This window comes from Panthera pardus, unplaced genomic scaffold (genome assembly GCF_024362965.1).
Source record: "Panthera pardus isolate Hobbes unplaced genomic scaffold, ASM2436296v1 HiC_scaffold_8, whole genome shotgun sequence".
NCBI lineage: Eukaryota > Metazoa > Chordata > Mammalia > Carnivora > Felidae > Panthera > Panthera pardus.
In genome coordinates, this window is record NW_026527013.1 from 129,779,464 (window position 1) to 129,803,330 (window position 23,867).

The window sequence follows — 23,867 nt, forward strand, 5'->3', positions numbered from 1 at the left end:
GTTTTTGGCTTGTTTCCTCCTACTTGTATGAGTCACACTGCTTACACTTGCTTAAACACACACACTACAGGTGATTTTAGAGGATAAATTTTCATTGATGACTGATGCTTACATTGACAACAATATACTGGATTCTGAGTTCGTGACTGGACTTGCTTGGAATTACAAAGATGAGAAGGTTAATTACCATCTTAAACATGATGATTGGCTAGTGCCTTGTTTTCCTTTTGAGAAAAGGGCAACATATTCTTACTAAATGCAAAAATATTCCTGTTGACAATTTATTCATTGCTGTTTATGACCTCTAGTTTTCTTTCAAATCAAGCAATTAGATTTTAAACAAACACTCATGAAATAGAAGCAAAAACTACTTCCTCAGCATATTTACTACTTCTTAAAGGTCTCCCACAAGTAACCCCCTCCAATTAATATTTATTCTCTTCCTTGCAGCATCGATGACTAGGCTTCCTACAGGAAGCCAACTGCCAGCTAAGGCATAGTAGGATAAGAGGATTTAGCTGGGTGAAAAAATATGTTGCATTATAAAGAATGAATATCTCATTTAACTGAAATATGCTAGGAGAATAAAAAAGCCAAGAGACAACCAATTGTAAAAATATTAAGAAATAGGTAACAATTAAAGTCATTCTTTCTCACCCCAACTAGATCTACTAACTGCCAGCGTTACTTTCTACTTACGTTACTATTACCTCAGGGAATCTATTGTTTTCCTATAAAAGCCAGCCAAGCTGCACAGCTTAACTAAGGTATTTCTCTATATTAGTTTTCAAGTATAGAAAGCTTATCTGTAAATAAAACATACATCATTCATTGTTACCAGAATGTTATTAACTCTTGCTGTTCAGGAACTAAAACTACACAAGGGTTCTTTTACAGAGAAACAAAAGAAATCTACTTGTTCATCTAGCTCACTTAAGTATCACATAAGTAAACCATGTATTTAACCATTTGTTTTAGGTATAGGAGTGCAGTCAGGCCATACTACCCACACTTGACTAGTTCTTCTACTAACCATCAGAAGACCTAGAGGTGCCTGGGTGGCTTAGTCGATTAGGCATCCAACTTTGGCTGAGGTCATGGTCTCTTGGTTCCTGGGTTCGAGCCCCGCATTGGGTTCTGTGCTGACAGCTTGGAACCTGGAGCCTGCTTTGGATCCCGTGTTTGCATCTCTCTCTGCCTCTCCCCTGTTCACTCATGTGCGTGCTCTCTCTCTCAAAAATAAATATTAAAAAAAATTTTTTTAAAGAAGTCTAAAATTTCATCACTAAAATAATTTTAGGTCTTAAAGGATTTCAGAGAAAAGGGAAATAGAGAAGAGAATGTCCAGATTTAGAGATAGAAGAGTCATCTAGGGCTCATACACCACTTAAGAGAACAAATGGAATAAACACAAGTCTTAAACAGACTAATTATCCCAACTGTGTTGAAAAGAACCCTGGAAGCAATATGGAAAATGTATTCAAGAAAAAAGAGTCAAAGAGAGAGAGACCACATGGGATCTTAGTGAGGGGACCTGAACAGAAACATTGCAAAAAGAGAAAAGAGAAACACTCAGTACGTATTTCACACATAGACCCAAAGAGACTCTGTATCTAACTCTATATAGATGGTAAGAAAATGGAAATAAAGATGATGGTTAAGTCTCTAACTGTGACTTGTGACTAAATACAATAATGTCAAAAACCAAAATTATACCCAGAGGAAGAGAATACATTTGGTATGGGAGACAAGGCTACATTGTGTTTGGAAAGCCCACAGAATATCATCATATAGATATATACAATAGACAGCTAAAAATAAAGACATGATGCTTGGGAAAGGAGTCAGGTAGGCAAGAATTCAAGGGCTGTGGGCAAAGAGCAAATAAAAAAATTTAAAAAAAAAAAAAACTGAGGAAGTAGCCAGCAAAACAGAGAGCTCAAAGGAGAACCAAGAAAAAAAAAATGACTGTAGGGACAAAAAAATTTCAAGCAGGAAGTATTTACAGAGTCTAATTTTGCTGAGGTATCAGGAAGCATTCATATTGTGACCCTTGCATTTAAGTATTGAAACGGTATGGGAATTTCTCCCAGGGAATTTCTGTTGAGTATTTAAGATTTAGGTCTGATTTCAGTGAACTGAGGGAATAAGTGAATTAAAGAAGAGAATTCACAGACTACTCTTTCTAGAAGTTTGAAAACAAAGAAAATGTGCCAATTTGGCTCGAAATCCTGACAAACTCCAAGGAGTACAAGTATCTGTTACTATTGGACAGAAGAAGGGAGAAAACAGAAGGAATTACAGGTAATTCTAAAGTTCCCAAATGTGACTCATGGGTGTGATATGAGGATCCAGTGACCTCAGCTACACTGTCCAATACAATGGCCATAAGCGCCAATTAGGCTACTGAACACTTGAAATATGGCTCATCCAATTTGAAATATACTCTGTGAAACCCACACCACATTTTCAAGACTTAGTATTTCAATATTTAGTATTTCATTAATATTTAATATTAATTATATGTGAAAATAATATTTTGGATAAATTGAGTTAAGTAAAATTACTAAAATCAATTTCTCCAGTTTCTTTTTACTTTGTTAATGTGCCAACCAGACACTTTATAAGTACATATACTACAACCCATCAATTGCACTATTAGGCATTTATCCAAAGGATACAGGAATGCTGTTTCAAAGGGGCACATGCACCCCAATGTTTATAGCTACACTATCAACAATAGCCAAAGTATGGAAAGAGCCCAAAAGTCCATCAACTGATGAACAGATAAAGAAGATTCAGTAAATACACACAAACACACACACACACACACACACACACACACACACACACAGGAATATTACTTGGTGATCACAAAGAATGAAGTCTTGCCATTTGCAACAAAGTGGATGGAACTAGAGTGTATTATGCTAAGCGAAATAAATCAGTCAGAGAAAGACAAATATCATATGACCTCACTCATGTGTGGAACTTAAGATACAAAGCAGATGAACATAAGGGAAGGGAGGCAAAAAAAATATAAAAACAGGGAGATAAACCATAAGAGACTCTTAAATACTGAGGACAAATGGAGGGTTGCTGGAGGGGTTTTGGGTGGGGGGAAGGGCTAAATGGGTGATGGGCATTAAGGAGGACACTTGTTGGGATGAGCACTGGGTGTTATGTGTAAGCAATGAAACACTAAATTCTACTCCTGAAATCATTATTACACTACATGTTAACTAACTCGGATTTAAATTTAAAATAATAATAATAATAATAATACATACATACATACATACATACACACATACATACACAGCTCACATGGACAGTCCTGATCCAGGGAATGAATTCTGGATTGGAAGAAGACCAAAATTCAGAAAGGCTCTGTCAGAATCGGCCCTTACAATTTATCTATCACATTAAGGTGAAGTTTATAAAGCAGTCACAAAGGACAACTTCATGACTGTGTAGTTTAAGAAGCTAAGGTCATAACTAATTAGATGGCTTACTCAGGTCACCCATTTCATTCGAAGGAAAACCCAGAGAACTCACCCACAGGTTTGCTGCTATAATTTCACTTCTTGAGACATCAGTGAAAAATCTAACAATTTAAATTTTAAAAAATAATAGTAGCTAAACTGTTATGTACATTTCATTCTGTGCCACATCCAGTAAAATGACTACTTATAATAAAAAACATAATCTCCGAACACATTAAAATCATGACCTCAATAAACATAGTTTCCTATGTTCACCAGCCAACCTATAACAATTTAAGGTGTCTCAACCCAGGATTTGTTTTGCTTTTGTTTTACTTTGGGCATATATACACTCCAAAATTATTTCGACCTAATTCCACACTAATTTAAAAGACAGTGTCACCCATTCAAGCATATACCTCTTAAAAAACAATAGTAAGAAAATGTAGTTGAACAAGTTCAAAGAATTTACTTCTCAACTCCTGTGGCATTCCCCACCATTCACAAGTGGTAACTCACTAAGACAACATGGTGCTCCTAATATACAATATTTATGGAAAGTTAAAAATCAAGAAGTCCAAAGTGTTGCTATAGTATATGATCATATACCATGTTTCAAATTCCAGCAACATTTCAAGTTCTATTCTGCCCAATGAAACCTTCAAAGATCATTCAACCACTCACTATGTTAAAGGTCAACCTCAATTTCAGAAGTACCAACCAGAAATAAATAACCAAAATCTCTGGCTGTAATTTCCTGAATAGTCCAAGTTACTATGAATCTACTTATACTTCCTGTGTAAGAAAGGGCACATTAAGAAGGGGGAAAAAGTAAGAATGACATTTATTACATTTTCTTTTAATGCTAATTTTCCATGTGAAAACTGAAAAACAAACTCCTCACTTTAAACTGTACATAGCACTTAATTTTGTGAGATAGCTGAATAAGCTAATAACTGCCGAAATCATGATAGTTATTTTCTTCATAGTTATTGCTCCAAAACACAGAGCTAAAAAATGAAAACTAGATTATTTGATTAGACAGCATGTTTATTTCATTCTGTACGCCCACCCTGTATTTATTTTAACAAATAAAACCACTATTGGTGTTCTAAAATGTTATTGAGAGCAATAAAGAATTCCAGCTCCCACTTCCTGAATATCTGCTGCTATCTCAATGTATCACACAGATAAAAGACTGATGCAAACCTAGCATGGAGTTAGGCATGCACAGGATGACTGTGAATTTCAAAGCAAGTTTTCTATTTTGATCTACAGGTTTTCAATTCTTTGCCTCGTTGTTTGTGACCCTTCTTCAAATGATGGGAGTTAGTATACTCATCCATTTCAAAGGTATTCCAAGCTGGACTCCCATATGGCAGCCTGCCCACTGGCTGCTGTTATTTCCTGAAAGTACAGATCCAGGTGTCATTTAAAGCTGAGCTGCAGCACATCCTGAGAAGAGTTTTCCAGTTTTCCTTCCTTGTATTTGCCATTTAGCTTACTACATAGTAAGTACTAAGTGTTTCACCATTATCCATTTTTAGTAAAGCATAAGGCAGCATGGTGTTCTGGAGGATTACCGCTCTGCAGTGCTGGAAGGCTGCCTCCCAGTGTTGGTGTTTATGTCAACCTACTTTATATTAAGAGTAAATGACTTAACAGTTGACGGTGAAGACATGTTATAAGTATCTGTGGTAGACTAAATATCAGGATTCTACACGTAATATTTTCTAGGCCTTCAATTTGACATCAAGCCTATAATTTGGTAGAAAGGATTTTTTATTCCCTTAACTCTCAAGGCATCACTGAAAGATAAGGTTGCTAAATTCAAAGATAGCCTTCCATTCTTTACTGCTGGTGGAAAACCCAGCCGTGTTGAGGGCTTCACTGGCACAGGCTAATATGTGATCTCGACATTGTAATGCTCATATGAGAACACCTTGTTCTATATCAACAAACCTGTTCGCCACTTCCTCCATACACCTGTTCACACTTGCCTCAAAATTTTTATACATGCCATCTCTAAAACTCTCTTGCTGCTTCTCTGGTCCCGTAGGCACCACCCCATCTTCAAAATCCAGTTTCAAATTCACACCTATTTTTCTTTCAACTCCTCTTCCTTCAGTGATTCATTAGTGTGAGTATCCTATCAATGGTTTTTCACATGGCTCTATCAACCCATCACACACCACATATCTTTGCCTCATCCCTGCGTTGATCAGTGATACACAAGGGTAGAAACTATGTGTCCATTTCTGTTGTGCCACGTGACAACATTTACCACCAATGGCATGCTCTTAAACCAGATTACTTAATTAAAAAAAAAAAACAAAAAACAAAAAAACACTTCTAAAGCCCTGGTCTGTAGTGGTCACCAATTTTCATGACACAAACACTCATACCGGAGCTGATTTCAAGTCACTAAATCCAGTGTTGGGAAGAAATGCACACAACTGACTTGGGAGCCAGGTCAAGCCACTGTATGATCTGGGCACAACTGGTGATTTAAAGAATATCAAGCTTCCCTTCTAATATGCCCACCTGCTACAATTTTGACAAGCTTCAAAAATATCTATTTTGTATTCCAGTTATTCAATGAATGTCTTATACATCCATACATCCATTCATCCATTCCCATGAAAGGAGGTACTTTGCCTTCTGATCTCTTTACTGTTCTAGCACAGTGGCTAGTTCTATGCCCAGAGTAATCACTTAGAAAATATGTGCCAAATGAGTAAGTTGTCAACATTTTTAAATATAATAAAATACCATGTAAGTACCCAGCAAATGCTATGATACATCTCATATCATAAAATAAATTAAATCTACACATGTAGAAAATAAAATAATCACAGAAAAAAGCAACTATCAAGTTAAGGGCTACCTTAGAAATTATTGAGTGCAACCCCTTCATTTTATTTAAAAAACAGAAACAAAAAAACAGTCCACAGAAGTTAATTGACAAGTTAATTGACACACAATCCCTTAGTGCCAGAGAGAGCCTAGAACCCAGGTCTCTTGATATCTGGTCCAAATCTTTTCTGAGTAGACAATCATGATTGCCCCTTGGGTTGTTGCCTATTTGAGCTAATAGCCTGTTGAGAAGCTGCCAGTATTTTTAAAAGCAGACTTTTTCTTTGGTTGTCCACATTAATATATGATGCAGAACTATATATGATATGATATCTAATAAAAGAAAAGTCAAGCTAATTATAAGATTATCAGTCACCAAAAAAAGGCTATAATTATAAAAGATATTTCTGTATATTTCAGATGACCTTTTTCTCAACATAGCATCATAGAAGCAGAGATTAACCCAAATTCTATACCCATACCATCTTTAAATTTGGAATCATCTAAGAACTTAATTATCTTCATTACTATTCTATCTGATGATTAGTAAAGGTCATGTAAAATTAGACCTTATATTGATTCCAGAAATGATAACCAAGATCTTCCAACAATTCAGAGGCCCAAGATACAAACTACAAAAATGGCCAATATTTTATCAACATCTTTATAAAATTTTAATAATTTACATATAGATAATTGGGTTAATCTGAGAAAAGAAAAATCTGCCTTTAGACAATATTTGGGATTTTTACCCATTTATGTTTTTAATAAAACCTGAACTGAGAAACCCTTATAGGAATCATAATTTCCTGTTCTGAATTTCTATGAATGGTTCAATTAGGCTGACAGCCTCTAAACGTGTTTCTGTTGTCAAACAGTTGAGTACAGTAGAATCCAAATTTAAAGAATTGATCAATAGCAAAAAAAAGATTATAGCTAAAATTACAGTATTTTAATGAATTACAGAGGATATCCCTCCCATGGGAAATTAGTTTTCTCCATTTCATTATTTGTTACCATTTAAAAATCTACATACAATAAATGTGCACAAAAAAATCATACCACTCTGAAGATAACTAAAAACATCACTCCCTCCATTTCCAGAGTAAAAATGAGTATTCAAAGATAATTGCAGGAGGTTAAGTTCATTAGCCAATATTCCCCTAACACCTAAGGCAGTTTTCTGATTTCTTTTTTCCAGTATGATCTTATTACTGCCTAATTATCCATATTGCTTTTCTTCTTTTTTTGTTAAACTGAAATTCACTGAAGCAGTTTAACCTTGCATTTAGAATCATTAAATATACCCCCCTCCTTCACTGATATTTGGCCTCTTTCTTTATTAACTGATTTCCCCTCTTGATTTATTACACATATTTTTTCTTTTTCTTTTTTTTTTTTTTTTTTTTTTTGGCAAATTTGGATCCATTCTGTTAATACATTTTTTTTTACCTTCCTTCAACTCAATTAACACACTGTCACGGTAACCAAAACTTCCCTATTATTTCTTCAAGTTCTTATTGCACTTTAAAGAACCTCTACTAGAATAATGAATTTTTAATAAACCTAAAATATTTTAATGATTCTTCTTTAATTCTATAATGAAATTTACAGGAGATGTACTACTCACACTGAAATGTTTCCTACTGTTTAGTTGTAGTACTCTACAGTAACTTTTCAGCAGTCCAAATACACAAATCTTTGCAATATAACTTATGACCTCTGAAAGCACAAAATGCCGTATTATAATTATCATATCCATAGCCATATCAAACTGAGCCAGCTTCTCTGTCAGCAATTTCAACATCCATACAATTTTTAATAAAGTGAAACTTATATTTGTGGTGCCTTCAGTAAATATTAACCTGACCTCTGAATGTGAGTAAACCTGTCACTAGATTATGCAAGGAGTAATCTTTCATAATATGAGTCATTGAGGCTTCTCATTGGTGGAAATAGTTTCCAAAAAAAAAAAAAAGAAAAGAAAAAGAAAAGATTCCCATTCCCTTCTTGGACAGCAACGTTTTCCTGAGCTCTAAAGCACAGATAAAGTTTGGTGGCTGTTGCTTTAAGCTCTTTCTCTTTCTTATCAGCCACAGCCACATTTCCCAGCAACCTCCAACTTCACTCACCAAAAACAGTGCCTTTTTTTTAATAAAAGGTAAAGAAAAATGAGACGGTAACTACCGACCTTGGATCGAATAAGGTTATGTTTAAGTTTTGATACTTCTTTCACATTTCCTGGATCTAACCTATGAAAAAGAATATTGGACTCTCACGTTTTTTATAAGAACAAGTGGACAGAGTGTTAACTGGTAGGAAGCACATCTTAAAGAACAAGATTAAGTATTAGAGTCCTAGTAACACAGCTCCCAGCATAAATTATAAGGAGTAAAGAAATGTAAGATTTCTACAGGGTTCTTATTTTGAACGATTTTAAGCAAACAGGAAAGGATTTTGCTCTCACCCCCTGTAAAACACTCACATGCCAACTTTTAATTTCTCCAATTTCAATAATTTCCACTAAATACATAACCTTAATAAACACAAATTCATTTGATGCCTTTGACCAAAAGAGCCTTGGTGTTCAAAGTCTCCTTATCCATTGTAAAACTTTTGTTTAATGTGCCAACATGGCTTCTTTCAAAAATTTCAAATCGGTTTTGACTCCAGCTTAAAAAGTATGCAAAAGTATGCATTTTTGTGATATTCTGAGTCATTGATTCTTATATCCTGCTCCCTAAAATTATTGGCATACAATCTTAAATGGAAGAGAACCTTGGAGACCAACCAGTCTATACCTCTTATTATGTAGATGTTACAACTGACCCAAAGAGTAATTAAGATAACTGGTCTGAGGTCACTCAGCCAGTTAACAGGTAATACAGCTGAAAGGAGAGGCAAGATCTCCTGAAGCTTTGTCCTATATTTTGTACCAAGAAACTGGCAGATAGAGGCTGACAGTTATTTTATGTAAAAGAAAATAACTTTTAATCAGTCAAGTACCTAAATAAAATCAGTGTTTGCAAATGCTTAATAATCTTTTGTAAAAGTTCATTTCCTTATACATTTTAGGGTAGTAATAGAACTGTTTGTAACTTTTAATTGCTTACCACAATTTTCTACTAGCACTATAACAATTTTAAGCAAACTGAGGGGTTTGAAACAGCACCCATTCATTAACTCCCCATTCTCTAGGACAGAAGTATGGCAGGTTTGGCTGGGTACTCTGCTTAGGGTCTCAGAAGACCAAAATCAAGGTGTTAGCTGCTCTGGGCCCTTATCTGGAGAATGGGAGAGAATCTATTTCCAGGCTTAAAAGGTTGGTGGAAAAATTCAATTATGTATGGTTATAGGACTGAGGTCCTGATTCCTTTGCTGGCCTCTGGCCAGAGGTTATTCTTAGCTCTTGCAGGCAGCAAGCTTTCCCCTGCTCATGGCCTCTAAATCTTCAAAGCCAGCAACACTGCTTCAGAGCCTTCTCGTGTTTGGCTCTGACTTCTTCTACTACATCTCCCTCACTTCGGCCTCTGCTTTTAAAAACTCACGTGAGGGGCACCTGAGTGGCTCAGCTGGTTAAGCATCTGACTTTGGCTCAGGTCATGAATTCATAGTTTCTGAGTTAGAGCCCCCAAGTAGGGCTCTGTGCTGACAGCTCAGAGCCCGGAGCCTACTCCGGATTCTGTGTCTCCCTCTCTCTCTCTATTCCTCCTCCACTCGCACTTTTTTTCTCTCTCTCAAAAATAAAGATTAAAAAAAAAAAAACTCATGTGATTAAACTGGGCCCACCTGGATGATGCAGGACAACCTCATTATTTTAAGGTCAACCAAAGGTCAACCTTAATTACATCTACAAAGTCCCTTTTGGCAATGCAAGGTCACATACTCATGGTCATGATATCTCATCATATTCACTGTACTGGGGATTAGGGTATAGAATCTTCTCAGAGACCACTGAGATTCACTGCCTATTATACTTAGCACCTATTTTATTAATGTAAACTTGAGGAAATGTGACTTTTTTTTTTTAATTTTTTTTAACGTTTATTTATTTTTGAGACAGAGAGAGACAGAGCATGAACCGGGGAGGGGCAGAGAGAGAGGGAGACATAGAATCGGAAGCAGGCTCCAGGGTCTGAGCCATCAGCCCAGAGCCCAACGCGGGGCTCAAACTCACGGACCGCGAGATCGTGACCTGAGCTGAAGTCGGACGCTTAACCGACTGAGCCACCCGGGTGCCCCATGACTGGTTTTTTAACAGATCCATATTGTTCAAACTTTAACAAGAATGTAACTTTTTACCCCGAACATTACTGTTTACAGTAATGGCTCAGATCAGCCCTGCTTATGTCTAATGTGGACCCCTGTAGGAAGCACTGGGCCAGCTTCATAAGGATATGACAAGCACAGTCACACATGAGTGAGCTCAGACCAAATACTGGGCACTTAATGCTCTGCAGCTGCCATCTTAAAAGTCTTATTACCTTGAATTTGTTTTAGAAGTGAAGTCCAGTGGTGCCTGGGTGGCTTAGTTGGCTAAGCATCCGACTTTGGTGTAGGTCATGTATCTCACAGTTCCTGAGTTCAAACCCCACATGGGGCTCTGTGCTGATAGCTCAGAGCCTGTACCCTCCTTCAGATTCTGTGTCTCCCTCTTTCTCTGCCCCTCCCCCACTCAGGGTCGGTCTCTCTCTCTCTCTCTCAAAAATAAACATTAAAAAAATTTTTTTTAAAGAAGTGAAGTCTGATAGGACAATGAAGCATGTGCTAGGGGGTTATTGTCTGAAAAGGAGTTTATTTCTCCGTCATTTTTGAAAAATAATTCCAATAGGTATAAAATTCTAGGCTGGAACTTTTTTTTCCTTTAGAACTTTATAGATATCATTCAGTTATCTCCTATCTCCCATTGGTTAAGAAGCTAGCTATATTTTCCATTCTTTGAATATGTCTTCCCCCCACCCCTTTTCAAGATTTTTTTCTTTTTCTTTGGATTTCAGTGGTTTGGCCACCATGTGCCCTAAATGTGTTTTTTTAAGGTCAACTGAAGGTCTGAACTTCATTGATTCTGTACCTTCATATCTTTCATAAGTTCTGGAGAATACTTTGTCTTTATTCACATAGTGCTTCCCCCACCCCATTCTAACTCCTCCTCTTCTGCTACTCCAATCAGATGGAAGTCAGCCTTTTGCACTATGTGCTATACCTACTTCTTGTACAATTCACTGTATGTCACAATCTTCTATTCCTCTGTACTCAAGTCTAGATACTTTCTAAGTGACCTTTCACCCTGGTCACAAATCCTCTCCATAGTTATATCTAATTTGCCGTCAAACTCATCAATTGAGTTCTTGTCTTCAATTATATTAGTTTGCATTTCTAGAATTCCTTTTTAATTTTTTTATAGATTTTGATTCTCTGATGGAATTTTTCATCTTTTCATCAATTTTTAATATATTGATTATAATTATTTTCTGGCCCATATCTGATCAATCCAACAGCTAGATCAGTACAAGATTGTTTCTACTGTTTATTGTTTCATTTTGTTTTTATCTTCTTTTATCTTCTGATATCCACGGTGATTTTTTTATGAAATGCCAACTGTTGGGTACAAAAACTTGTAGAGACTCTGCATGATGTCTCTTCCTTCTGGCAAAGACACACAGTTAAAGTAAAGGCAGGCCACATTAAAATAAGGATTGAGTTTCAGAGGCTACATCTCAATTTTTGTAAGTTATGGTTATTTCTAGTTCTCCCTCCCAGGATGTACCCTTCAAGGGTTCCAGGTAAAAGTATGGAATTTTACTGGGGTCCTGACTCCTCCTCCTCAAACTCTGGTTTGACTCCTTAGCAATGTAAAACCGTCAAAGATTCTGTGCATCTCACCATCTTGGCTGCCACTCTTAGGCTTCTCAGTCTCATGGTCCATGGTGTGCTTACAAAATGACAACCCAAGGTCAAAAGTGGCACTGAATACAGGGTGCACCTCCATGTGTTTCTCTTCACTGGATCTTTGCCCTTTGATAGAGCTATAAAGCATGTCGATTTTTTTTTTAATACAGCTTTCTGATGCTTCTCAGTAAGGGCCTTAGTTTGAAATGAACTAATCTATCACAGATGAAAATGGAAATCAGATATTGATTGATCTTAATGGCCTGTCTTTATACGTGTATCTGTATCTTATTGGTTCCAGAAGTATTTAAAACAGGTTAACCCTACCTATGTAACAGTTTATTTTTCTGAGTTACATGCACTGCTTGAAACCTAAATTGTCTGCTTCTCCAAAATTCTAATTATTTTTCTGCTAGAATTATTATTTAAACTTATATTCAAAATGCTTCTCCTTAACAGTTCAATCTAACTCCTTACATATAACATATAACATGTATTTGGGAGCTCCTTCTTTATAAATGCTGTCCTGAACTTTTTTTTTTTAATAAAAGTCATAGTGTTCTCAGATACTAGATTTTTTCACAGTAAAAATAAAGACAGTTACAAACATAAATGCCTACTATTTCATAGAATGTTGCTTGCATAACTTTGTTCTTTGACAATTTCTAGTCATCTCTCAAAGGATATAAGATTTATGAAATGGGCCAAGCAGAAGCTATGGATATATTCTATAGTTACATTACCATAAAATCTCAATAACTCAAAACTGAAATTTATGAACATTTCTAAGCTATAATTTGTCTCAGAACTAAAGAAAATGTTTTATTGCACAATTAAATGTATAACAAGTGTGTAGGCAGTTTATCCTACTCAAGAAAGCAAAGTGATACTAAGGACTACCTTGAAGGTATCAACTTTTTGTTTGCCTATGAGTAGCAGTTACAAAATCAGTTTAATCTATATCAAATAATAGCAATAATACTTACACTGTCTCATTTTTTAAAGTATCATCTGCAAATATACTTAGTAATGAATGCAAACTACTATGGGTAACTGAAAGTGCGAAAAAGTAAATTTCTCATCAAAATAAATTACAACCTGGATTTCACTCTCCACCATTTTTACAGTCAATTAATTAGAAGAAAGAAGAAGAAGGAGAAAGAAGAAGGAGGAAGAGGAGAAGAAGGAGGAGGAGGAGGAGGAGGAGGAGGAGGAGGAAAGGGAGAAGAAGAAGAAGAAGAAGAAGAAGAAGAAGAAGAAGAAGAAGAAGAAGAGGAGGAGGAGGAGGAGGAGGAGGAGGAGAGGAGGAGGAGGAGGAGGAGGAGGAGGAGGAAGGAGGAGGAGGAGGAGGAGGAAGGAGGAGGAGGAGGGGGAGGGGGAGGGGGAGGGGGAGGAGGAGGAGGAGGAGGAAGAGGAGGAGGAAGAGGAGGAGGAGGAGAAAAGAAATTCAATCCTCCTTATAGAACCTTTCCTTAAAAGTCATGGTCTTGGGGCACCTGGGTGGCTCAGTTGGTTGAGCATCTGACTTTGACTCAAGTCATAATCTCATAGTTCACAAGTTCAAGCCCCACATAGGGCTCTGTGCTTACAGCTCAGAGCCTGAAGCCTGCTTTGGATTCTGTGTCTCCCTCTCTCTCTGCCCTACCCCCTACCTCGCTTGTCTCTGTCTCTTTCTCTCAAAAATAAATACACATTAAAAAAATTTTTAATAAATAAATAAAAATAAAAGTTGTGGTCTTTTTAAATTTGTGTTCCTGAAACATACAATATTACGTACAAACTCAGAAAAATATTTGGCTATAAACAAAGATTAAAAGTGAGCACAGATTTAATAGATAAGCATCCACAATTATATTCTTCCAGCTCAACAGATAACTGGCTTTTAATACAATTATGGGTCATTATACAGTATTATCATTGCTCTAAGCATTTCTTCAAAACCTGAATTTGGTTTTTTAGCAGATTCCAATTAATTTACCTTCATGGATCAAGGGATCTTTAAAGATTTACAAGTACTCACGACACAAAGGAACTAGCACCTTTCATTTTTTTTTCAAAGGCTCTATTCTATTTCATCTATTTCCCTGGCTGAAATCTTCATAACTCTTTGCTAACATTCACTGCTAGAGCTGTCACCATCATAGTGGCCATCTGTCAGAAAGTGGCAATTAGTTTAGCATGTCACAAAACAGCTGTGGAAATTGTATGTACACTATATGTTTATAATAATGTCTTATTTCTATTAATGAAGAGACTACCTTTCATGAATAACTATATCATAAATTTCATTACAGAAATGGGGATAAATGATAGATGTAGAGATATTAGGGCCTGATTGGCTTCTTTGCTGAGAATAAGTAGTGTCCTCAACCAAACCACAACCACAATATATGGAAGCTTTATAGTTGGAAGGTTAAGAACATAGGATTTGATAAAAGGCACTTTAAAACTTTGCTCTTCCAATGACTGTTTGTCCTTAAGCAAATTACTTAACCTCTCTATACCTCACTGTTCTCATATATAAAATAGGAATAACAGCAGTACCTACTTGTAGAGGGTGGTTAAAATAAGAACTCAATAAAATTGAATACAGAACTCATGGCCCAGTGACTGGAAAACAATAAAGTCAATACATATTAAAAACTGTAGTGGGGGTGCCTAGCTGGCTGAGACAGTTGAGTATGTGGCTCTTGATCTTAGGGTTGGGACTTCAAGCCCCACACTACGATTGGAACCTACTTAAAAAAAAAACCAAAAACAAAAAACCTGTTGTGGATACAGGACACAGGTTTTTTCTCTCTCGTAGATCTGTACGTCTTTTTTTCTTTGTCTTTGGACCTTATCACCCCAATACTCTCACCAACACAAAGTGTTTAGCTATATTTGGGAGTCTGCCTTTGCTTCATAGCAACTAAGTTAGTATTTTTCCACCCCAGACTTTAGGATCTCACATTAGCTCACCTTAGACACACTCCAGGAAAGTAGCATAGTTGATGGAAAAGGTTTAGACACAGTGTTGTCTGTCCAACAGAAACAGAGTGTGTGTGTCACATGTGTAATTTTGAATTTTCTACTTGTCATGTTAAAAAAAAGAAAAAGAAACAGGTTAAGTTAATTTGAATAATGTATTTTATTTGGCTGAAGATATCTAAAATATTACTATTTTAACAAGTGGCAGCAACCACTTTGGCTGCTCAATAGCCACATTTGCCTGCTATATGGGAGAGGACAGGTTCAGAGTCAAGGAGACTTAGATTTGCATTCTGGCTCTGCTATTTACTTGCTAAACCTCATTTTCATTGTATTAAAAATAACTATCTCCAGATATTGTTAGGAAAATTAAGTAAAAATGGCATACACAAAGTACTTAGCACAATGCCTGATATATAGAGGTACTCATGAAATGAGAATTTCCCCACCCTAACCTTCTACTCTAGAACTGAACATGGGTTCAATGTAATACCATCCATGATCTAGCCTTAGTTCCTTCTCTTCTATCTCTACTATAAATTTAGCCTCTCCCCACCTTCATGACTCTTCCTCCTGGCTTCCCAGCAGCAGTAAATGTGACTGTGTGGACTTTCAGAAGCCATAGAGTCTCTTAGTCATGACCCAAGTATGTGGTCCTAAGGAACCAAATTGACTTATATGCCTGAAAGTTTCCTTCTCTGACCTGTCTAATCCACCTCTCCAGCTCTTACCACTGCCAGAGCTTCCCCAGCAACTGCCATCAACAGCATGCTTCTCCAGTGGAACATATATTGACCCCAACATTTCTAATGGTAAGGATTTTCCAATAAAATAACTGGCAAGGACCCTTCAAATGTGTCAAGCTGAAAGAAAGAAAGAAAGAAAGAAAGAAAGAAAGAAAGAAAGAAAGAAAGAAAGAGAGGAAGGAAGGAAGGAAGGAAGGACGGACTATCACAGATCGAGGAGACTAGAGAGACATAAAAAATAAAAATGAAATATGGGATCCTGCATAGGATCTTGGTGTAGAAAAAGGACATTAGTGGGAAAACTGGTGAAACTCACATAAGGTCCGCAATTAGTTAATAGTACTATGTCAAGGTCAACTCCTCATCTCAATAATTGTACCATGGTAGTGTACAATGTCAATTTAAGGGAGGATAAGATGAATAGTCTGAGGATCTAATGGATAACACGGTGACATACTACACATACTGTATAACTATATAACTGAACATACTGTATAACTGAAATTTGCTTAGAAAGTAGAACTTCAAGATTCACACACACACACACACACACACACACACACAGTAAATATGTAAGGTAATGGATATGTTAATTAATTCAGTGGGGGGGAATCCTATCACAATGTATACATATATCAAATCATCCCATTGTACACTTAAATACCACAATTTTATTTGTCAATTACACCATCAATAAAGCTGAAAAAAATAATAAAGTTATATGGGAACTCCCTATACTACTTTTACAATCTTTCTTGAAGTCTAATATCATTTCAAAATAAAAAGTTAAAAGACTTTTAAATGTGGTTATTTGAAACTTTATCAAGAAGGAACTTCTGTCCTGATGCATTTGTTAATTGATATATCACTGTAAATACGCTACTTATGTTAAGCCTATTGAGTAAGGCCATCACACAGGTTAATGAAAAGTCAATTCCAAGGTATAGAAAATCCACCTTAATCACCACTATTAGTTTGCAAATCCACTAAGAGAGTATGATGTCACCTACATACACTCAGTAATACCCAGGACTTGATGACAGGAAATAATATTTTATGTGACGAATAATGTTATTAAATAAATATACCTTTTGATTTAACATTACTGAATAACATGCTTAAACATTAGCTCCACTGAGACCTACTTTTCACATAAAGAAAGTGACAGGAAAAGATAAGAGATGCAGAGAAGCATATTCTAATATGTACCCCTCAGATCTTCCATGCTTTAGGGAACAGCCTTGGTCAGTGAGCTCTGAACAAAACCCCCGGCAACAGAAAAGTCTGTTCTGCTACAGTATGTGTTTCTCTAACATGAATTAGCTCATAGGCAATATGAAGAATGGGTTTCAGTATAAAGCAGAAGCTGCACTGGTTTATCATTAGTGCATTGCCTCGCTAATAGCAACTGAAGGCTAAGTATACTAACGGCAGTAAGCCAGGAATTACACATTCAGTTCTTCTCGTAGAACTGCTTATTGCAAGGTTAACCCTAATCATTGTTCAAAAAATAGAAGGAAGGAAGGAAGGAAGGAAGGAAGGAAGGAAGGAAGGAAGGAAGGAAGGAAGGAAGGAAGGAAAGAAAGAAAGAAAAAGAAAGTCGACTAGTCAGTCAGTAAGTAGGTAAGTAAGTAAAATAACAGTGAACAATGAGCAGAGGATACATCTCTGGTATCAGTACATTTTGTACAAAGCTTGCAATCTTTTCTCTAGTTGTAACTTCTGATGAAAATGTCCCTCTGCCCTTGAGTACGTAGACAAGCTCAACCCTTTCTTACACAGCCTTCCATCAAGGCATCTTCAGCCATTTGGTTTTAAATAAATCCTACATCTACTGCAATGTTAACTTATTAAAAATGTCATGTATTTTAAACGACACTAGCACTTTTACTGAATTGTTATTGTTTTCATTAGTGCTCTAGTTACAAAGCTGCCTAAGCCCTACTACTTTATGAAATTGCATACTGCAGTTTTCCAGAAATACATATATAATATTATAATAAAAATGCCATATTTCCACACCCACTGAATGTATAAAATGCTGTCCCGGGATTTTTTAGAATATAAATTATCATACTACCTTGTTTCCAAAGATTATTTGTATATCAATGAAATTTGTTATATCAATCTGTAAACAAAATGACAAACTACATTTTAAATTTAGCCCTAATTCAAATTTAGTCACCCATTTCTTATGAGTCACATATTTTTCAAATAGATAGAGTGTTCTGATACAGTAATGATAATTAACATCTAAGTTAAAATCAGACTGGTACATTTTGTAAGAAAAGCAAATATCCACTGTTGACATGAATTAAATATATATTAATGAACATAAATCAAACCAACATCAATCTTTGCAAATGAAGCAGTCTATAAAATGCATACAAATATAAGGACATTTAGAAAGCATTTTTGCTCATAAAACTAAAAGCAGATTTTAAATAATGTCTTTTATATAGTATCACATCATGCTAAAAAGAATTTAGCAAAAGACTTTTTGTTTCTTTCTCACGAAAAAATAACAATCATTGCTTAATGATTATTTGTTGTTAAATAATTAATACCAATCACTAAGCATTCTTTTATGTAAATGGCTCCTGCTAGCAATAAGCATTATGAAAGAAAATTTGCGTTATTTGTACATAATAGAGATATAGCACATAATTAACTCATTAAAAATATAGTTCAGCCAAAGTAGTTATAATTTATTATGTCAACCCCAATTCGAATGTACTATTTTCAAACTAATTTATATAATAAATATCAATTAGTTTAATATTTATATAAGAGAATACTGCTCTCTTTTTCACATAGTCCACAATATGCTAGTGTACTTTTATGGACCCATGAAACCCTGAATTTCAAGGAGCCCTTTTTTTTCCAATTACCTATTCAAATTTACTTGCTTAGGGATAGTCAGCATGTTTCTCACGGAAAAAAAAAAAAAAAAAAAAACCTGCACAACTGTCTGCTTATAGTGTGACCTCTTTCACTTGGGTGGGTATCCTCTCCATCACCGACTAAGTGAGAATGTAACCTTGTCAAACCAAAGGCAAAAGAATAATGAGCACACAACAGGCTAACCCAGCATGGAAAAGGTTGTTAAGGAGGTTGCAAAAAAAGTACTCTGAATGACAAAATAAAAAGCATAGGTTAATATTAAAGAAAGCTCTCAAGAACATGAGAAGCATTTAATCCCCATCCTTGGATGTATGCCATACAAAACTCTGCTTGAATGTATTTATTTTATTAATTACTAACCAGATTTAGTTAATGTGCTTTAAAATGAATCCTGATGAAACAGGCTCGAAGGAGACACATTTATGAAACATCTATTTCCACAAACCATTAGCCAAAGGTGAAGTATGAACAAGTAGATCATGTTTTGCTTTTACCACACAATTATAAATTCTCATCCAACAAAAAACAATCTTTCCAATTCAAGAACTAGAAATATAAATGGAAGTCTTCTCCAAATGCCAGGATATTACTATCATTAAAACAAATGATAGTAACTGCTACATTAATTGCTACCCCAATGCACTAACTACCATAACAGGGAGTCATATTAAAACATTTTTATAAGTAGCTGAAACCAGAAGAAATCAGGCAAGTTCTGTTACAGTCTTCTCAGTATGAATTTACTTCTAAAACAAACAAACAAATCTCAAATCTAAACCATCCAAGCATGTACTGGGACTATATATTATATCACTGCGTCAGTTATACACACTTTGACATTCTTTTTCTACATTAAGATTGGAATGAAATTTTTGTTCCTGACCAGTCATAGTACTTTAGCAGAGAAACAGTGCCACCTTTTGGTCCCAGACAAAAGCCTCCAAACTGCCTTATTTCCATTCAATTACTAATACATAAAAATGTCACTGAATTTCATGTCACAATTATCATCTTCTAGAAATATTGTGTACCTACACAAACTAATAAAAATGAAAGTAATAAAAGAGTTGCTTCCAAGATGCAAAATTTCAAAATAATCCAAACCAACACCAAATACAAGCACTCTGGACCATCAATATAATTTCTGATCCACATTTCATTAAAAACATTTTACCAAATTCACATATCTCAATCAACTGATATATTTTAGATATAAAAGAAAAATCCTTGTTTACAACATTGTTACATTTCAAAAATGATTTTTAAAAATATATAGTTAAAATGTACCTATTAATTTAATAATTGGCAAAGATAGTCACGGCAAATTACCAGTTAAATTAGACAATTATAAATAATTTTATATAAAAATAAAGAATGTTTCTGATTTACTTACACCAATGACACAATGTCACCACGTTGTACTTCAAAATTCCTCACTTTCCAGTGGTTCAAAAGCACTACATCAGATGATTGGCTCCCCCCAGGATTCAAAGAAGGCTAAAAAATAAGGAGAAAGAGACACATCTATCATTTGTATTTTTCAATCTTCATGGTTCCTTGCACTTCATAGCTCTAGTGCAGTGCAATAAAACATTTCTAATATAGTAGCTTTCAATAAATTGCTGTTCTAAAGTAACTGCCAATGATGAGTTTTCAAAAAGACTCATCGGTATTCTTCACAGGTGAACCTGGGGTGGGGGGAGGGGGAGGAAATACATTACCAATACTTATTTGAAAGGAAAATGTGCTAGATATTCAAATCTTTACTAAGCTCCAGCAAAGAGGTTTGAAAAGCTTTAAGAAGGATTAAAAAAAAAAATGACGAAGAAGTGAATCAAACCTCCCAATGGAATATTCAGATGGGATCTAATTCCACAGTAGTGCACATCACTGTTCATTTGCGGAAAAGCAGAAATTATCTCCAATCAACCAGGAAAACACCCACATGAAGAAAAGAAGGGAGCAGAAGAAACAGGGGATGGAACAATCATGGTACATATGGGAATTTCCCACTCTGACCTCTCTTTTCTAGAGAGAAGAGGGAGTAAGGGTTGTGGTCCCAGTTTAAACCTGATAAATGACCTTCATTCTAGGATTCAGATGATTCTAGATGTGCCTCAGGATCGACAGGGAAAAAAATTGAGACACATTCTGTGAGGAATTCATCTCAAGGTCAGGAACTGTCTAGGCATAAAAATTTGATTGAAGAACCATGAAGCCAGCAGGCCTGTCACTTGGACAGGGGTGCTGAAACAGCCAGTGGATAACAAGTCTGAAACCTGAGGTGGGAAGAGTGAAAATGAGAAAAGAAAAAGAAAAGCTAGGAGAGCTTTCTCACCATGGACTCTCCAGGGTCTCTGAGAACGCCATGAGGGGAAACTGCAGTTTCTGCGGTTGTGGGAAAGGGCCAAACAAACCACAGCCGAGCCTCTCCACCTTCACTGACAGTGGCAGCAAGAGGAGACAGAGCCACAGCAGCCACGGCAGGAGCCAGGAAGGCCGTGGATGCCAGACCACAGCCAGCCGCCGGAGCAGTAGTGATATACTCTTTTTCAGAGATCCCTGAAATTACTTGAAGATTTCTACAAAGCAGATGTGGGCAAAGCTACAGAAGTTTTGTGTGGGGACAATTATCATGATCTTATTTTGGACTACCCAGGGTTTTTTTTGTGGCCAAAATATATTGGTTATTTTTGAAGATCTCAAACACTCCCACAGCTTCTACCAACTCCTTTATGTGATAATGCCTAAATATCTCTATCTTTAGTTTTGAATTCCGGCTACTCATTTCATTTAACGATCTTACGTAAAATTCAACATGATTAAATGGACTTTGTCATGATTTCTTACCAAAAAAGGTTTTCTTCCTTATTTTCTTACATCTTATTTACCTTTTCCCAGTCAACCAGCTTAAAATCTTAGTTATCTTTTTACTTCATATTTAACCAGTCACCAAGCTAAGGAGGTTTTTTTTTTTATTTTCCTTCACAATATCTTTCATTTATGGCCCATCTTTTCTCTTCCCTCTCCCTTCATCATACTTCAGGCACCAATTATCCTATAACTCACCATGTATCTACACTAATCAGTCTTTCACTTTCACCTCAGTCATTTACTTCACTTCATTCCTTAATGATTCCATTTCTTTTGAGCTAAATGATCTTGAGCAACTTACTTAACTTTATTATGCTTTGATTTCCTTAGTGGTAAAGTGATGATAGTTAGTACCTTACCTAATCAATAATAGTACACAAGAATAGCCAGTAGTCACGAGTGCTTACCATGTGCACTGTTCTATTAATAAGAGCCAGACATACTGAGTGCAAGGCACTGTTCTAAGAGCTTTACAAGTTTTAACTGACTTGGTGAAATCATTCACTTAAAGTTTATAGAACAATTCTTAACCCATAGTCAAGCTCTCAGTAATCCCTATTATTGGTAATACTACATCACAATTTTAATGAAAGGTAGTTTTGAATCCTTTCCCAGGTTCCTCCTCTGGTTCCACCCATAATAAGGAACAGAGCTGATGTAGTAGGATGAATCCTGGGGGCTTTTGGGGTCATGTGCTAGGGAATGCTTTTGCCATCACACAGTAGGGTTAGATTAAAAATTCGCCTTTCTGGGGTGCCTGGGTGGCTCAGTAAGTTGACCTCCCGGCTCTTGATTTCGGCTCAGGTCATGATCTCATGGTTTGTGAGACCAAGTCCTGCTATCAGCACAGAGACTGTTTGGGATTCTCTCTCTCTCTCTCTCTCACCCCCCCCCCCCCCGCCCAGCTCATGCATGCACACTCACTCTCTCTCAAGACAAATAAGTAAACTTAAAAAAATTCATCTTCCATAAGGGTTCAATCTCTCTCATTCATATTCTCTGTCTTTGAGTTCAGTATCTTGCAAGTCCCTTTCCCTTATTTCTTTGTATTTTTCCTCCTATACCACATGGTGTAATAAATGTGGCCTAGGGGGACACCATCTGAACCACAAAGAGAAAATCTCCTTCCCATTGCATTTTCATTGAGTTTGTTTCTTTTTTTCGCCATCAGATTAGTGAAGAACAAAAGTGATTTAGTAATTTCTGACTGCTCTTCCTCATTCCCTTTTGTTGGTGTTTTTCAAAAGTTTGTGACCACCGTTCATAATGAGAAACATTTACACACATGAACAAATACATAATTCTGAACAAAACTTCACAAAACAATAATTACCTTTACTACATACACCCTGATATTTTTTATTCTCTCCTAATCTGTTTTTAAAATTCTATCTATAACCAACCATATTAAGTTCACATCCACTATGTTGATTTTATAACCTACTAATAAATTGCAATCCACAGCACAAAACTAATAGCTTTAGACAATTATTCTTCAACCATTATGCCATGAAGTTTGCATTTTTCCAGAATTCTACCTTTAGCTCACTCATTCCTGCTTTTAATTTTTTTCTCTGACAAAATCTGATCAATATTCTCAGTTGCGAATACCATCCATATACCAATGACTCCTACATGCGTAGTCCTAAATCACTTCCTCCTCTATACTCAATTCATAGCACTTCACACTACAACACTTACATATTGTAATGTAATTTTTGTTTACCTGACTCTACAACTAAGCAGGAAGCACATTTTATCACTATTGTAACCCCCAGTTAGATTTATACTCCTACACCAACTACTTTTCTGAGATTCTAGCACATAGCTCTATGTGGTTGCTGGGCATCTCATCTGATCAAGTCATTCTCCTACTTTAAATCCTTCACTAACTTCCCAACACTACCAACATGACTGGCTTCAAGATCAAAATCAAGAAACACATGATCTGCAGGACCCATTCAATCCCCACCTGCAGAGTTCCTATGGGTTAAATTAAACCACAAGCAGGTTATCCACTGACACTTTCAAGGCATCATATAAGAAAATATTTCTGCCTGCAATGTTGTCCCCTTTTCCCACCTTGTGCCATCTGGTTAACTCATACAACAAAACAATATTTGAGTCTCATGAGGCAAGGTCA

At 36.0% G+C, this 23,867-nt stretch overlaps 1 protein-coding gene across 10 annotated transcripts in view; it reads right to left on the reverse strand.

Annotated features, from left to right (window-relative positions):
* Positions 1 to 23,867, reverse strand: part of IMMP2L (inner mitochondrial membrane peptidase subunit 2) — an 882,864-nt gene that overhangs the window by 791,511 nt on the left and 67,486 nt on the right. For all 10 annotated transcript variants that reach the window (XM_019418102.2, XM_053898369.1, XM_019418100.2 and 7 more), the window contains one exon: positions 20,244 to 20,347. In XM_019418102.2, coding sequence (XP_019273647.1) covers positions 20,244 to 20,347 — 104 coding nt within the window. The remainder of the gene's footprint in view (positions 1 to 20,243; positions 20,348 to 23,867) is intronic.